Source organism: Kogia breviceps, chromosome 2 (genome assembly GCF_026419965.1).
Source record: "Kogia breviceps isolate mKogBre1 chromosome 2, mKogBre1 haplotype 1, whole genome shotgun sequence".
Taxonomy (NCBI): Eukaryota; Metazoa; Chordata; class Mammalia; order Artiodactyla; family Physeteridae; genus Kogia; species Kogia breviceps.
This window is the reverse complement of record NC_081311.1, coordinates 187,686,532-187,703,663: the sequence shown is the minus strand read 5'-3', so window position 1 is coordinate 187,703,663 and position 17,132 is coordinate 187,686,532. Positions and strand designations below refer to the sequence as shown.

Genomic DNA, 17,132 nt, shown 5'->3' with positions numbered 1-17,132 from the left:
TTATCGAGACCCTTAAGAACTTATCAATTTAGCACTGATCAATAGAATTTTTAACTAATGCTTTTTCTTTAGAGTTTTATCTTCTCAGTTTTATGCTGAGGCTCAATTTCTCATTAAGAAATATGTACTTCTAATTTTTTCCTAGTTATAAAGTATTATGTAGTCTGTATAAATTTTGGAAGATACAGGAGTATTAAAAAACAAACAGGGCTTCCCTGGTGGCACAGTGGTTGAGAGTCTGCCTGCTGATGCAGGGGACGCGGGTTCATGCCCTGGTCTGGGAAGATCCCACATGCCATGAGTGGCTGGGCCCGTGAGCCATGGCCGCTGAGCCTGCGCGTCCGGAGCCTGTGCTCCGCAACAGGAGAAGCCACAACAGTGAGAGGTCTGCGTACCGCAAAAAAACCTCAAAAAAACCCCACCTACAGTCTCTAAATTTCCTTTATAGTGTGTGTTTATATATTAAATATACGTAATTTTCCTCTTCTATTACCTCAGATACCCAACGCCTTATTTTCACTAGTGCTGAGAATTCTGTTAGTAATGGGTCTTTGTAGTTTTACTTTGCATGTATCATCTTGAGGGAATTCTAGTGAAGCCAAGAGAGCAAAATTAACAAGATGCCTCCTTTGCAATTAGAGGGAGAGGAAATACAGAGCACTCATTTGTAGAGGAAGAATTGGACAAAAATGCTGTGCTGGTCAGCAGCACTTTCTTCACTTGTCTGGTTCCAAAAGAAATGGTAACCTGAGGACAGGACCGAGAAGCAATTCCCTATTGTTCTAATGTAGCTAATCTTGAGTCCCAAGGCTGGTGATGGCCACTTTTGGATTTTACTTCCTTTTGAAAGTAAAGGTCCTGTTGTTTTTAAAACCATAACTGTTTTCTTATTGCATGTGCTTACTTTTAGGAATTTCATGTTTCTGAAGATTTTAATAAAATGAACTTTATCAAGACCTACCCAGGTAATTATAATACACACACGCACACAACTAGAATACTATGTCTTATGATCAAAATTAGGTTTTCACATTAACTTTTTAAAAGTTTTGTTACCCCAGTTTTGTGGGAGGCTATTAGCTCTTCAGAGTTATTTACCATCCTTTTCCTGCTTATTAACATTTGAAATTTTGTATACTATTCCATTGGGTGCATGTGTCAGGTTTAATTTAACCATTCCTCTGTTTTTGAAAATGTATACTGCTTTCATTTTTTGATAACACATACTAACATATATGATGGTGTGTATATGTGTGTATACATATCTGTGAGTGTGTGTATTTCATATATATGTATGTACACGTGTGTGTGGGTCCTTGATGGTTACTCGAATTCTGTAACTCTGATTACTTCTATTTAAGACAAATTACTAAAAGTAGAATAACTGGGTCAAACTTTAAAACTTTTTTTAATATTCTGGTTTTATTTTGCAAAACTCTTTCCAGCAATAGTGTAAATTTGTAATGAGTGGTGGTTGGGAGTACCTGTTCATTAAGTCTATATTGATCTTTATAAATGTTTATTGCCAGTTTGATAGTCAAAAATAGTTCTCAGTTTTAAAATTATTTAAGCTTTATTTAATGTTGGCCATTTGTCATGTTTTATGAATATCTGTTCATGATTTTGCCCATATTGCCTGGGAGTTGTAGTATTTTCTGATTAATTTATGAGAGCCCCTCCGTTTTTCTGAAGCAGCCTACACAGCTGAGAGCAAGGTCAGAGGTGTCTCTGTCTAGCCTCTGACTTCATTCATCAAACTGGGCATTTATTAAACACCAGCTGCATGCAAGATCCTGTTCCAGATAAAGTAGACAGGTCACTCACTGCCCTGGTGTGGCTTGCAATTGACCTGGAAATGCAAATATTCTAGAAGTTAGGTGATAGAACACCTTCCTCATTCTCAGCTATTGCTTTGGAATGCAGAACTTTACAAATGCTTCATCTTAAAAATAATAAAAAGTTAATTTCAGAAAATTTCAGTTGCCCTTTTTTACAATGCCAGTGTTTTCTAAAGAGTCAAAACACTAAAGGTATAGACAATAAAAAACAAACAAAACTATTCTGTTGAGATAAGACTGCTGTTTTCCATATGGAACTCGTTGAGAGTTGTAGGTGTGTTTTTTAATCAGTTCTCTAATATATTATTTGAATCCCTCTTGAGCATTACTCTGTCATGATTTGTAGCTTCTGAAGGTCTTCCCTGTAGGGAGGCAGAGGGCAGGGCCACGGAGAGTCTGCGATAGATCTTGGGTTGGGGCGGGCAGAGGCTCTGCAGCCTGTTTGGAGTGCGGGCATCTCCGGGACAGGACTGCTGAGCCTGTGAGTCTGCAGGCCGACCAAGTGGAGAAGGGGAGCCTCAGTTCACACCCACGGAGACTGGATTCCAAAGGTCACATTTCTTCCTGAAGGGTGCAGACTCTCCCTCTCTGTCCCCACAGCTCATCAGAACCGGGTGACCGCGATTATCTTCAGCCTGGCCACAGAGTGGGTGATCAGCACGGGCCACGACAAGTGTGTCAGCTGGATGTGCACCCGCAGCGGGAACATGCTCGGGAGGCACTTCTCCACTTCCTGGGCTTCGTGTCTGCAGTATCCTTCCCCGCCCAGCGCCTCCCGGTCTCAGCACTTAGTTTTGAATCTGCTTGGAAATTGCTGATTGAGATCCAAAGACTGAACGATTCCTACGTATTTCACATAAAATCTAAGAATTTCTGTCTCTGCTTTTTGTGCTATAAAGTTGGTTTATTAAAGATAATAATTAAATGAATTGCTGTTCTCTGCTGGCATGTGCTCTAGGTGTTTTAATACAAAATCTCGGAAAACCTAAACCTCATTAACGCAGACCCCTCCCTTCACTCCTTTGCTTTTCAAAGTGAAAGAAAAGACTTTCTGTTGTAGAAAGAAAGAAAGAAAGGAAGGACTCTTCTGGTGATGGTTTATTTGCAGACCCCACAGGAGAATATAAGAAGGGTCTGTGACCCTGGAGTTCATAAATGGGCTACAGTGTGTTTGGAGAGGGTTCATAATCCTTATAATACTCTCAAAGGTGCCTCAGGATACCCCAAATGTTACAAAATTGCCGCTCTCAAATTTTTCTACTACTCTATGGGATTTGTTTCACGTAGAACTTGCTCTTGCTTAAGGCTGCCTGTGGTAGCTGTGTATCTTAATGATGGCAAGGTCAAAGCTGTCAGCAGCAGGCAAATGCCCCGCAGTTGTTTCTCTTTGAGAGCTGGACGTCTGGTGTAGTAAAATTCTTTTTCCATTGAAAGCCTTTATAAAAAAAATGTGTGCAACAAATGAATGCACAGCATGAGATATTTAAAATAGTACCATATGCTTTAGAGTCAAGCAAGGGAAGACTACTCAGATGTATCATGTGCTAAATAAGTTTTTCTGTTATGTGTTTGGCTTTCGTATGGATGGATAGAAAATGGCACAGAATCGCATCATCATGGCCCAGCCCGTGGTCCTCCTTTTGATCTATGTTTTGGAATTAAAATAGTAGTTATCTTATTGTGTGTAAGCTACTGATTTGCCACAAATGTCTACGGCCATAAAGCGACCAAGAAAGTAATGAGTTGTTGCCAATAGTTAATACATTTTTAAATTTAAAGTTTACTCCTACCCCAAATGACTGCCTTTCGGATGATTAAAATTAAACTCTTCACAGCAATTTAAACCATCCTCTTCACTTAACGCTAAATCATCTAGACCCCCCCAAAAAAGATGGGTTCGTGTCCATATTTGCTGTCATTTTTACACTATTTCCAGAGATATTTCATGAAAAGCAGTTTTCTTCCAGTTCTTTTTGGCTGTTTTCATTATTGAGCGTTTTGCTTTTTAACACTTTGTTATGATTTGCTTATAATCACTCGTTTTTATGTCTGTCTTCTCTATCAGCTCTTAACTCTTTTGTTGCCAATTCCTAGGATATTGGTTGGAATAGTAACAGCTACTCAGTGAATTCTTGTTGAATGAATGAACATTAATTTTCCTGATAATTCTAGCTTAAAACATTCTTTTTCTTCAATATTTACATGTTGTATGATTTTCAGTTGGGTATTTCTTTTCTCATAGTTTTAGGTTTGTGCTTATTCTCTTTAGAGTGTACATTTTCTTCTTTATAACTTTGAGATGGATTGTGTTATACGTCCTTGACTGCTTCTCCACAGATATGACTTTGATACTCAGTATGCTTTTGTCGGTGACTATTCTGGACAGATCGCCCTGCTGAAGCTTGAACAGAGCTCCTGTTCAGTTATTACCACCCTTAAAGGACATGAAGGTAGGCTGTATGATCACTGCCGTTTTTCACCTAATTTGGGCATCCAAATTTAGTTCTCAGCTCTGTGGTTTCGCGAATGATCACCTCCTTATGATCTGTCAGATTTCAATTTGATTGGCCAGATAGATAGGGGAATTAAATCTCAAAAGATCTCTAAGTGAAGGCCGGTTGTTGGGTAGGGTTTTGTGTTGTCCAAATCCCTTCTAGATTGCTTGTGTGGATAATACCTTCTATTTTGTTTACCTTTTAAATTAAATTATTTTTGAAGACCTTTTAAAATGTCTTATAAATGGTGAGACCTTTGGAAGAATGTTGTTATTACTGTTTTAAATCTGTCACTTTCTAGGACACCAAGCAAGATGTAGGAGGTGAGTACAATTAGAAGAAACGTATGAGCTGGTTCTGTCTCTGCTTGGGAAACATCCCCGGGGGAGGGACCGAGGGAAAAGAATGACTGGGTGGAATTTTATTATTTCTGTAGGGTGGTGAGTTGGCCAGGCTTTGTGGAAAGGCTTTAAAACTCAATCGCCTATATTGAGTAACAAATTAGAAGCTCTGAGGCCATCTGGTTCACATCGAATAATTGGGGGTTTGTTGAAGGAATTAATGATGGACTTATTTATGAAAATAGTGGGGGGTTTTTCTTTTTTTTTTTTTTGCGGTGCGCGGGCCTCTCACTGTTGTGGCCTCTCCCGTTGCGGAGCACAGGCTCCGGACGCGCAGGCGCAGCGGCCACGGCTCACGGGCCCAGCCGCTCCGCGGCACGTGGGATCCTCCCGGACCGGGGCACGAACGCGTGTCCCCTGCATCGGCAGGCGGACTCTCAACCACTGCGCCACCAGGGAAGCCCGAAAATAGTGTTTTTAAGTGTAACAAGTTAAGTGTCCTCCATAGCTAATCTATTTATGTAAAACCGAGTCTATCAGATCAGGGGCCTTGAAGGGGAAAAGGGAGAGAGAAGGACAGTAAGTTTGAACAGATTTAGGCAGGAAAGGACAGGCCCTGCAGAAACCACTTTCTGTTTATGACTAATGGTCTCATGATGCTCATGCTGTTAAGTGTTCTCTGGGTTGCTAAGGACAGATTGGGTTCTGACAACTACTTAGCAGTGTTCACAATGTAGAAAGACCTTGCTTGTCTGCTATTAGGCCTCTAGCTGAAGTGCATGGGGCACAGGATCAAACAGGGTCAGGATTTCTGCAGAGTTGATCCCTGGAGCCAGTTTTGCACAATACTTCTTTTTTCACTTTCGTTAAGCTTCTGTGAGAAACTAGTCTCTGTTGGTTGCTTTTGAATGTGGCTTTATCAGTTTTCCGTATACCCACCAAAAGTATTATTAGCTTGTGTGACTGGTTCAATTTTATCAAGTTTATTAATAGTTTTTTCCTAGGCAAGCAGCAGTCAATGGAACAGTGAAGAGATCCGTTGAAAGAGAAATCTGTAGGAAGAAAGATTTTCCCAAGGATATCAAATTTAATAAGTTTAGCCAATATAGAGTGTGAAATGTAGGGTTTAGATTTTTTTACCTAAGTTCTGTGGAATAATTGTACGGTACACCTGCATCTCTTTTTTTTTTTTCTCCGAGATACTTAATTCAGTTTTCTTAAAAGTAGGCATCCTGCGGTAAGACACCTGCAAGGTCCCAGAGCCCTAGAATAATCTAGATTTTAATCTTATATAAGATAACCACAGAAAACGTCACTGCCTTTTCTCATTAGATATTGGTAGCTATTTTTTTTTCCTTCAAAAGCTTTTTCTGAACTAACCCTCACATACAGCTATTTTATAATTTTTTGGTATAGACGAGGAAAATCTTCTTTAAACACATTTGTGTTCAAAGCAGTTTGATATACAACTGAAAATCCTAATCTTGTAGCTCGGGACAGCGGATGTGCTGTGCCTTCTGTGTGACTCGCGATGAAGTGTTGAACGCCCTTTTGTACAACAAAAATACATTTTTACTTAAAGACTCAGCTGGTGCTCGTTTGGTCTTCTGCCTCAGATGTGTATGTCCTGATGTAGAGTTACATTTAGCCTCCCTCTCTCACTCCTAGGTAGTGTCGCCTGCCTCTGGTGGGACCCTATTCAGCGGTTACTCTTCTCAGGAGCCTCTGACAACAGCATCATCATGTGGGACATCGGAGGAAGGAAAGGCCGCACGCTTTTGCTCCAGGGCCACCAGTGCGTGACTGTTTGTGAGGGTGGGGAAAGAACCTGAGTTGGGGCAGGTCGGGGGAGGCGTTAGTATTCAGAGACTACTTTCTCCAAACCCTGTCTTTTAGGAGACAGCGAGCCCTGTTTGATAGGGCTCACTCAGTCTGCGTCTAACTGCTTTTCCATGAGTCCTGAGTGTCTGGTGTTCTGTAGCAAAAATAGAGGCCAGGGTTTTCTTCTTCCTTAGTCCATTGGTAGTAACTACCATGCCATTGGCAGTTTGATAGGGAATTGCATTGAATCTGTAGATTGCTTTGGGTAGTATAGTCATTTTCACAATGTTGATTCTTCCAATCCAAGAACATGGTATATCTCTCCATCTGTTTATGTCATCTTTGATTTCTTTCATCAGTGTTTTATAGTCTTCTGAGTACAAGTCTTTCGCCTCCTTAGGCAGGTTTATTCCTGGGTATTTTATTCGTTTTGTTGCAAAAATCGGTAAATCGGAATGTTTTCTTAATTTCTCTTTCTGATTTTTCATTGTTGGTGTATAGGAATGCAAGAGATTTCTGTGCATTAATTTTGTATCCTGCAACCTTAACAAATTCACTGATTAGTTCTAGTAGTTTTCTGGTGGCATCTTTAGGGTTTTCTTTTTTTTTTTTTTTTTTTTTTTGTGTGTGTGTGTGTGTGGTACATGGGCCTCTCACTGTTGTGGCGGCTCCGGACGCACAGGCTCAGAGGCCATGACTCACGGGCCCAGCCGCTCCGCGGCATGTGGAATCTTCCCAGACTGGTGCACGAACCCGTGTCCCCTGCATCGGCAGGCGGATTCTCAACCACTGCGCCACCAGTGAAGCCCCTCTTTTTTTTTTTTAATTTTTTTTTTTAATTTTTATTTATTTTTGTCTGCGTTAGGTCTTTGTTGCATGGACTTTCTCTAGTTGCGGCGAGTGGAAGCTGCTCTTCGTTGTGGTGCACGGACTTCTCATTGCAGTGGCTTCTCTTGTGGAGCATGGGTTCTAGGCGTGCAGGCTTCAGTAGTTGTGGCTCGCGGGCTCTAGAACACAGGCTCAGTAGTTGTGGCGTATGGGCTTAGTTGCTCTGCAGCATGTGGGATCTTCCAAGACCAGGGCTCGAACCCATGTCCCCTGCATTGGCAGGCGGATTCTTAACCACTGTGCCACCAGGGAAGCCCTCTTTAGGGTTTTCTATGTATAGTATCATGTCATCTGCAAACAGTGACAGTTTTACTTCTTCTTTTCCAATTTGTATTTCTTTTATCTCTTTTTCTTCTCTGATTGCTGTGGCTAGGACTTCCAAAACTATGTTGAATAAGAGTGGTGAGGGTGGACATCCTTGTCTTGTTCCTGATCTTAGTGGAAATGCTTTCAGTTTTTCACCATTGAGAATGATGCTGGCTTTGGGTTTATCATATTTGGCCTTTATTATGTTGAGGTAGGTTCCCTCTCTGCCCATTTTCTGGAGAGTTTTTATCATAAATGGGTGTTGAATTTTGTCGAAAGCTTTTTCTGCATCTTTTGAGATGATCATATGGTGTATCACATTGATTGATTTCTGTATATTGAAGAATCCTTGCATTCCTGGGATAAATCCCACTTGGTCATGGTGTATATGATCCTTTTAATGTGCTGTTGGATTCTGTTTGCTAGTATTTTGTTGAGGATTTTTGCATCTATGTTCATCAGTGATATTGGTCTATAATTTTCTTTTTTTGTGATATCTTTTTCTGGTTTTGGTATCTGGATGATGGTGGCTTCGTAGAATAAATTTGGGAGTGTTTCTCCCTATGCAATTTTTTGGAAGAGTTTGAGAAGGATGGGTGTTAGCTCTTCTATAAATGTTTGATAGAATTTGCCTGTGAAGCTATCTGGTCCTGGACTTTTGTTTGTTGGAAGATTTTTATTTACGGTTTCAATTTCATTACTTGTGATAGGTCTGTTTATATTTTCTAATTCTTCCTGGTTCAGTCTTGGAAAATTGTACCTTTCTAAGAATTTGTCCATTTCTTCGTGGTTGTCCATTTTATTGGCATATAGTTGTTTACAGTAGTCTCTTATAATCCTTTTGTATTTCTGCAGTATCAGTTGTGATTTCTCCTTTTTCATTTCTAATTTTATTGCTTTCGTCCTCTCCCTTTTTTTCTTGATGAGTCTGGCTAAGGGTTTATCCGTTTTGCTTATCTTCTCAAAGAACCAGCTTTTAGTTTTATTGATCTTTGCTATTGCTTTCTTCCTTTCTATTTCATTTATTTCTGCTCTGATCTTTATGATTTCTTTCCTTCTACTGACTTTGGGTTTTCTTTGTTCTTCTTTGTCTAGTTGTTTTAAGTGTAGGGTTAGATTGTTTATTTGAGATTTTTCTTGTTTCTTGAGGTGAGATTGTATTGCTATACACAAGATGGCAGTGTGGGAAGATGTGGAGTTAGCATCTCCCCACAAATAGGGCGCCTGCCAGCCGCTGGTGGGGGACTCTGACCTGCACTTCTTAACGACTGATTAGTAGTGTTTATTTCATAGAAACTATTATTCTGCATAATGAGTTATAGAATGCCAGTTAAAGTTTATACTGGGATCCAGATCACCAATGATAAAATGTCAGTTGCTGATTCCAACGAGGGGGGAGATTTGAGCCTGCATGAAGATGATGTCTGTGTTTTCCACATTGAGACACGTAACTGTTGTGTGTGCTGTTTGCAGTGACAGGGTGCAGTCGCTGTGTTACCTTCAGCTCACGAGGCAGCTGATCTCCTGTTCCTCAGACGGCGGAATTGCAGTGTGGAACATGGACGTTAGCAGAGAGGAGGTAAGAGAGGGCAAGGCAGGGCTGACCAGGAGAGCTCCCACAGCCTGCCTCTTGGTTTTCTACCCAGTGACCGGAGATGTCAGCCAAGGTGCAGACAGTCCCAGCTCTTACTGGTTATCATCTGACAGGGTCCTGCATGTCACTTTGCCCTGCATTCACTACTCATTGGAGAGTTTTCACAGGGACAAGCGATATACACAGCCAGGGCATTTAGGCTGATTTTCACAGAGAAGGGCAAGGAGAGGACACGGGAGACGGTCTGGCAGGCCCAGGGAAGTGACTGTGGGGAAGCGCTCCAAGGTTGCACACCTGTCCCGGGGTCCCCGAGACGCGCACCAGGGGCATAGCTCCTCTGGGAAAACATATCTGTTCTCTGCTTTTATTTTCCACTGACTTCTGTTCCACTGAGTCCATGTCAACATAGTGTTCTTTTCAGGAGACCTGAGTTCTAAGTGCCTTAATTTCCCTGAGTCTCCATTCCTTCTTCCATAAAGTGAAATAGTTGAATGAGATGACTTCTAAGGTCCCTTCCAATTCTTTAGACTGACATTCTATCTAAGCAATCTCTCTGTCTTTTTTTCTATTTTAAATAATGCTGCAGTGAACATTTTTGACCTTGTCATTGTGTGATTGTTCAATTATTTATTTCGGACACATTTCTGAAAATAGACCCTTTGGGTCAAGGATATGTGCATTCTGAATGTTCTTTATAGATGTTGTCAGATGATTTCCAGGCAGGATTTCCATTCTCATCTCTGCCAGCACAGGTATTTGTCTGTCTTTCCCAAGTGGTGTTTAAAACCTGTGATGTAGATAGCGGAGTTGATTCCAGAGAAGATTTTAGTGTGAGGGGAGTTAAAGACTTATGGTTTAACTTCAGAAACATTTATTGAGCATCTAAAGGGTGGCCCTAAAGTCTGGAAACTTAGGTGCATATGCATCATAAATGATACTGCATTGCAGTACATACTGTATTGCATAATGTCACATGATGTGTTCCAGGTGCTGTCCTTTACGCAGCATGTAGGTCAGTATGCTTCACACCTCTGTGGTGGACGCCAGGCCTGAATGCAGCATTCCCACCCACCCCCACATGCGTCTGCTTTGTGTTGCCTCTAATTACTTGTGAGTCTGATTCTCGCTGAATAAACTTGCATCTTTAGCATACCCTAGGGACGTAATCAAAGGCTTTCAGTCTATTTAAAAGAAATAGTGGGCTTCCCTGGTGGTGCAGTGGTTAAGAATCTGCCTGCCAACGCAGGGGACATGGGTTTAAGCCCTGCTCTGGGAAGATCCCACATGCTGTGGAGCAACTAAGCCCATGCGCCACAACTACTGAGCCCACGCGCCACATCTACTGAAGCCCGCGTGCTCTAGAACCCGTGCTCCGCAACAAGAGAAGCCACCACAATGAGAAGCCCACACACCACTACGAAGTGTAGACCCCGCTCATCGCGACTAGAGAAAGCCTGCACACAGCAACAAAGACCCAACACAGCCAAAAATAATAAATAAGTAAAAATAAATTTATTTAAAAAAATAAATAAAAGAAATAGCAATATTACTCACTTCCAGACTTTATGATTACCATGCTTTGTACACAAAGATTCATACCTGCAAGAAGCTTGTAATCTAGTGAAGGAAACAGACTACCGTATAAATGATAAAATGCAGTCTGTCATTAGGAGAAGGACCGATTGCTAGTTTTTTAGTGACCTGGTAAGACAAGTCACATAGAGGAAATCTTGATTGCATGTCTGCTGGTTAATTTCCCTTTTTGAATTTTCTAAAGATCTTTTGGTAAGACTTAGAGTAACTTGTTGTTAAACATATGTAACATTGGCTCGATATTACAGAATGTGTAATACTTTCTTTGCAAAGATTTATTTGAACTGTGTTTTATATTTATCATCTGCTGGTTACATGCAACAGTGGCAGCTAGTATGCTGTTCTATTTCCTAGACTCGGCCTGTTGTTTTTCAGTCTTATTCTGTGTTCCCTGGATCATGAGGGAGGAGACCATGGGGGCCTGATGCTACTAGTGGCTCTTGTAAGGGTTTAACCAGTCGGATTTCAATCCACTATTGTCATCCTTGGTAAGTTCTTTTAGATGTAGAAAGTAGAAGCAGAGTTCTTACCTTCAAGGTTATGTGAGTGTGGAGTTTATTTGTGCCTCTAGGGAAAGAAAAGACAGTCCTGTCATTCCTGTGGGGGGTCACTCTTTTCCTTGTAGTCACTTATGGAAGAGTACCCCAAATCATGAGCACACAGCTGGTAATACATTTTGCTCTACAAGCTTTTCTGTCTCAATGGTTGGCAGTACTGGTGGGAAAGAAAATTATGTCAAAAAGACGCAGCATTTTTCGTAGGTTTTTCTGGTTTTTTGTTGCTGTTGTTTTGTTTTGTTTCTACCAGATGAGTAAATATTAGTGCAAAAGTAAGCAGCCTCCGATCTATTAGATTCTGAACTTGAGTTAGGGATTTGGACAATTTGTAGGACTTCTTTAGGCACAGGCCTAGAGGGTTAATCGCAGATTCTCTAGCCCCACAGTGTTTGCTGGAATTTCTGAGTCACCTGGAAACAATGACTGTGGAGTGTCCTCAGCCTACAGTGGCTGCCGGCCACCACCAGATCTGGCTGGTTGGAAGCAGATCTACCTCCCTGCCAGACTGTAGTCAAAGGGACTCCTTTCTGGAAGTAGGCATGAGACATAAATGAGCAAGTAACAATAATTAGAATGAATCGTCTTGAAATGAGAGCTTTATTTGAAGCTAGTGGATCACAGAATGGATACTATTTTATACATTAGTGCAAAGTAGATGAGTGCACCAATTAGCAGCAGCAGTGCGTTGGGGTTATTCTTGTTACATCATCTTTGTCCAGATTAGGCAGATGGAACAAGATGTAGAAAAGAGGGTGAAACAGAAAACTTGATTAATGTTCTCTTCAGCTCTTCTCAGCATAAAAGAAAACTTTGTCTCCTTAGAGAATAAGCATTTAATAGGATGGTTCATGATAGCTTACACCATAATCCTTAATTCTATTAAAAGAAACAAAGTTATGGGTATTTCTTATATCAAAATATGTTCCAAAAAGTCAGTTTATTTCTGAGTTCATGTTTTCATTTGTTATCTCAAATTACTTTCAGCATATTTTTTCTTCCCTCATGCCCCTCTGCCCTCCAGCTCAGCAAAGAAAGATTCTTTCCTAACCCTTAGGCAGAAGCGTGCTTCCTGAGGGCAGGGGCTCAGTCCCCATTGGTTGTCATACTCCAGAAACATGTTCGGAGACATGTTGAAGTGAAGAGGATCATGTCCAGGGGCTGTGTAGAGCTCAGTGGCCGAGTGCAGGGCTGTGGGCTGGACTCTTGGGTCTACTGGGAGCTCCACCCACTAACCAACCATGGATAGTCTCGTCAATCTCTGAGCCACAGTTTCTTCGCCTGTAAAATGGGGAGAATGTCGCTCTGTATCTCCTAGGGTTGTGTTGAAAATTAAGCAAAATAAGACATATAAAACCCTTGGCACACACTGCTGGACTTATAAGGCCCTTTGTATATACCAGGCAGTATGCAAATGTTGCCTCATTTAATCCTTACAGCCTCATGTGGTGTGTACTCATACTTGAACATCACTGCCGTGAATACGTTTTTGCGTTCATCTTGTTCCACGTGACTCTTCCTCACGTGGGTGGTATTGCAGGAGTTACACTGACATGTGTCACCAACATAAGACTAGACAGTGGCCCCTGCTTTCCTTCCCCCTGCCATGTAATGTCCCCACGTTGTTGGCAGCAGGGCCCGTCGTGTCGTCGTAATCACCGTGTCTCCTTCAGGGACATTGTTCACAGGCAGTGCTTTCAAACCACCTTCTCTCCTCCCTGGTCACAGAAACAAGTAAGTCTACATCAGGTAGTAATCTTCGTCACGGAGGTGCGCATCTCTTGATCACTCTTTCTGTCCTCCCTTCCCATTTCCAACATTAGCCCAGTTATTTAAAGAAGCGTCTCCTCTGTCTCAGCCCACTTCATTCGGTTTGTGAGTGCCTTACCCCCCAACCCCCAAAAGAAAGACCTTCGTAATGGCTGTCCTATATAGAAGTATTTCTAGTGCCATGTCTAAAATAAGGAATAGGAAAGCCAAAAGTTTTGATGAAATAGGAAACAAAAAAAGAAGTTGCGACGCTCATTCTTTAAACCACCGGAAGTCCCCTTTCGAATCTCTGTAAAGCGGACCGTCTTCATTGCATATTTTATAAGGATCAGTGTAGGTCAGTTCCTGTGGTTCTCCCATCGTCTCCTCTTATCAGATACATTTTTCTTGAGTGTTAACTTTCAAGATCAAGAAAAGATTATTTCTTACCTCTTGACCTTTGGTTTAATTTTATGGAAATAGTATTTTCTATTTTTAATGCACGTATGTGACGATACATGATTGAGGTAAAATAGGCTTTTAGCAGGTTCATCTTGTCATCGAATACAACTTGTAACGTTTTGTTTAGAGAAATATTTTCTAAGTTCTCAGTGAAGTAATTTTGAGGCCTAATTGCCCTGTTTCAACAAAAATTCACTGAGAGCCTACCCTGTGACAGGCTGAACGTATTTGAAGATGCAAAGACCAGTGAATAATTCATAGGTTAATTGAAGGGGCTGGGGGGAGGAAATGTGCATAAAGAATTGCAGTGTAGGGCTTCCCCGGTGGCGCAGTGGTTGAGGGTCCGCCGGCCGATGCAGGGGACGCGGGTTCGTGCCCCGGTCCGGGAAGATCCCACGTGCCGCGGAGCGGCTGGGCCCGTGAGCCGTGGCCGCTGAGCCTGCGCGTCCGGAGCCTGTGCTCCGCAACGGGAGAGGCCACCACAGTGAGAGGCCCGCGGACGGCAAAAAATAAATAAATAAAATTAAAATAAAAATTAAAAAAAAGAATTGCAGTGTAGAGAGATCGCTGCTGGAATGGGGGTCTGCAGGCTGGCTGTGCGGGCACAGGGAGGGAAGGACACCCACTCGGGAGCTGGGAATGGGGGCGGGGCAACGAATCCGTCTTGACAGGATGCACACCCCGAAGAACTCCTGTTGGTCACCTTGTGACCCCACAAGCCTTCCCACGTGGTAGTTCGTCAGGTTCTGCAAGAAAGGTTTTTGCTCAACTGGATATAGTTATCAAACAACTTTAAAAACTCTGGGCATAAAAAAGAAATGTATGGGGCTTCCCTGGTGGCGCAGTGGTTGAGGATCCGCCTGCCGATGCAGGAGACACGGGTTCGTGCCCTGGTCCGGGAAGATCCCACATGCCGCGGAGCGGCTGGGCCCGTGAGCCGTGGCCGCTGGGCCTGCGCGTCCGGAGCCTGTGCTCCGCAATGGGAGAGGCCACAACAGTGAGAGGCCCACATACCGCAAAAAAAAAAAAAAAAAAAAAAAAAAAAGAAATGTATGGAGACAACTCTTAAGAGTTCATAATGCAAATTGAACTGCTCCTCCTATCGATAGATTAAAAATGAACAATCCTGAAAACACGGCAGAAATGATAAAGATAATTCAAAACACAAACATAGTATTGAATATGGCAACAGCTATAATGTATTGAAGGGTCTAAAAAAAGGGTAACCCCACCGAGGTCTAGAACTGCTGTCTTAATTTCTGACAGCTCAGTGTCAACCGGCAGATGCTCAGATGTTGGGTTTCACTTTCTCCTCCCCCAGGCTCCTCAGTGGTTAGAAAGTGATTCTTGTCAGAAATGTGAGCAGCCCTTTTTCTGGAATATAAAGCAGATGTGGGACACGAAGACACTGGGGTTGAGACAGGTGAGTAGCCAGCATCGAGTCCTCACTGGGTTAATTATGTATTCTGTTATTTATGTGAGCAATCGTCCTTTCGTTTGGAATCACACTTTTCCCTGTAAATGCTGTGAGTTCCTACCTTTGTGGTGTCACCATCGTTGTGTGACTGACAACGAGCCGGGCCCTGTGAGACCGTCACCAGACCTGCCACCGCTCGTCCCGCCTTGGAAAAGCCGGGGCACACAGAAAACCCAGGGAGCCTGTTCGTAAATAGATGAAAGGGCTTTGAGTTTAGGACTAGTACTTGTTAAAGTCAGTGTTTGTACTAGCCCAGCACAAAATCAGAATGAACTAGGGCGTCTAAGCCTAACGCTTGCACAAACAGATAAAAAGTAACAGATTAGCCCTCGCTGGAATACTCTGACACCGAGAATTTTAGATTGTTCATGAATTGTTCCACGTAAGTGTACCTGGAGCATTTCTATTAAGCATGTTTCAAGTATGTACTGTTTTTTTATTTTTTTTTAATTAGTTGAAGAAACATGTCCCAAAATAGCCTACAGATTTCAAGGAAGCGCTTATCGCTGGGTAGTCACGTAACACTAAAGTTCTACAAAGAAACATAGTTGTACGGTAGCCTTGAAGGTAGCCACTCATTCAGATTGAATATGAATTTGTGCAGGTGAGTAAAAAAGAATGCCAATTTCATTCCTTTTATTACTGGTTGCACCTCCCTAAGGGATTGACGGAAAGTTTGTGTGTGTTAATAAACTTTCTTTGACTTTACTTATGAAGCTACTCTACAGCAAGGTCAGATAGGAGACTGGCAGGCAGTGCAGGAACTGTTTTAGCATTCGTAACATTCTAATGCTCGGAAACGGCCCCCACGTTGCATCCTTCGCCTAGTTTTCGCAGCGCATGTCTGGTGGTAACTGCTGTGTGAAGTAGTCTCTACTTCAAAGGAAACATGAAGAATTCATTTTAATCTTATGAGTTAACAGCTAGTGGTAGAGAGAGGAAAGGAGTGGGTCACACGGCTTTTAGTGGTTTAAAAAAATATATATGTTAAAATTAGTAATAATAACTGGGCTATTTTGGAATGTTCTTGATGCTTATTTCCAGAACCACAACTTGAAAGATTAAAAGAAATAGCACAACATGCTTATGGTTATCTGTTTCTTAATGAGGGCAAAGTACATTTAAAACTTTATATCAGAACTTTTCTCTGTAATAGGAATAAATTTTTCCCTCCTGAAGCCTCTAGCCATTTGGGTTCCTGAATGAGCTTGAACTTCGTCTTAACAATGTTCCTTACGGTCGCCTAGGCAGATAATATGAATGAATAAACACTAGTATTTGACCAATAACAAAGCAAAGATGTTTGGAAATCCTCAACGGGTGTTGATACTGTCTGCCTTTGGCGCGCTTATTGATACACTGAATTGGGGGCGATTATAACTCGAGGCCCATTGCCCCAATCCCATTTCCCCTACTCTGAAGTGAGGCCACAGGCATGAAAGCAAAAGGTAAACTCCTCCTTTTCCTCCCTGAAGCATCACTGCAGGAAGTGTGGGCAGGCTGTCTGTGGGAAGTGCAGCAGCAAGCGCTCCAGCTACCCTGTCATGGGCTTCGAGTTCCAGGTCCGCGTCTGCGATTCCTGCTATGACTCCATCAAGGACGAGGAGTGAGTGTTTGCTTATCTTTATCTTTTTGTGTGTCCATCTGCAGTGGGAGAGCCTGAGAAATGATATAGATACATGGTTGACCCTTGAACAGCGCGAGGGTCAGAGGTGCAGCGCTCCGCGTAGTGGATACTTGGGGTACAAAAAGAGATGGCCTTTCCTATCCACGGTTCTGCGGATCACGTAGTGCTGTGGTACTTACCTTTGAAAAAACTCCGGGTATAAGCGGACCCACGCCGTTGGAAGCGTGTTGTTCAGGATCAGCTGTATTTCTGCCCACTCATTTATCCCTTTCATAAACAGATTCTAGAGAGAGGATTCTGCCCTAGCTTTATGACTTAAGACAAGTTTCTCCCAAACACTGTGAGAAATAATGCTGCTTAGACCAGTCTGGCCGTGAGCCCCCCGTG

At 42.3% G+C, this 17,132-nt stretch overlaps 1 protein-coding gene across 4 annotated transcripts in view; it reads left to right on the top strand.

Moving 5' to 3' along the window:
• The window catches only part of WDFY1 (WD repeat and FYVE domain containing 1), a 64,225-nt gene that overhangs the window by 29,142 nt on the left and 17,951 nt on the right, over positions 1-17,132 (top strand). For all 4 annotated transcript variants that reach the window (XM_067026987.1, XM_067026988.1, XM_067026986.1 and 1 more), the window contains exons 4-10: positions 911-965; positions 2,439-2,589; positions 4,176-4,288; positions 6,343-6,469; positions 9,163-9,268; positions 14,963-15,064; positions 16,594-16,724. In XM_067026987.1, coding sequence (XP_066883088.1) covers positions 911-965; positions 2,439-2,589; positions 4,176-4,288; positions 6,343-6,469; positions 9,163-9,268; positions 14,963-15,064; positions 16,594-16,724 — 785 coding nt within the window. The remainder of the gene's footprint in view (positions 1-910; positions 966-2,438; positions 2,590-4,175; positions 4,289-6,342; positions 6,470-9,162; positions 9,269-14,962; positions 15,065-16,593; positions 16,725-17,132) is intronic.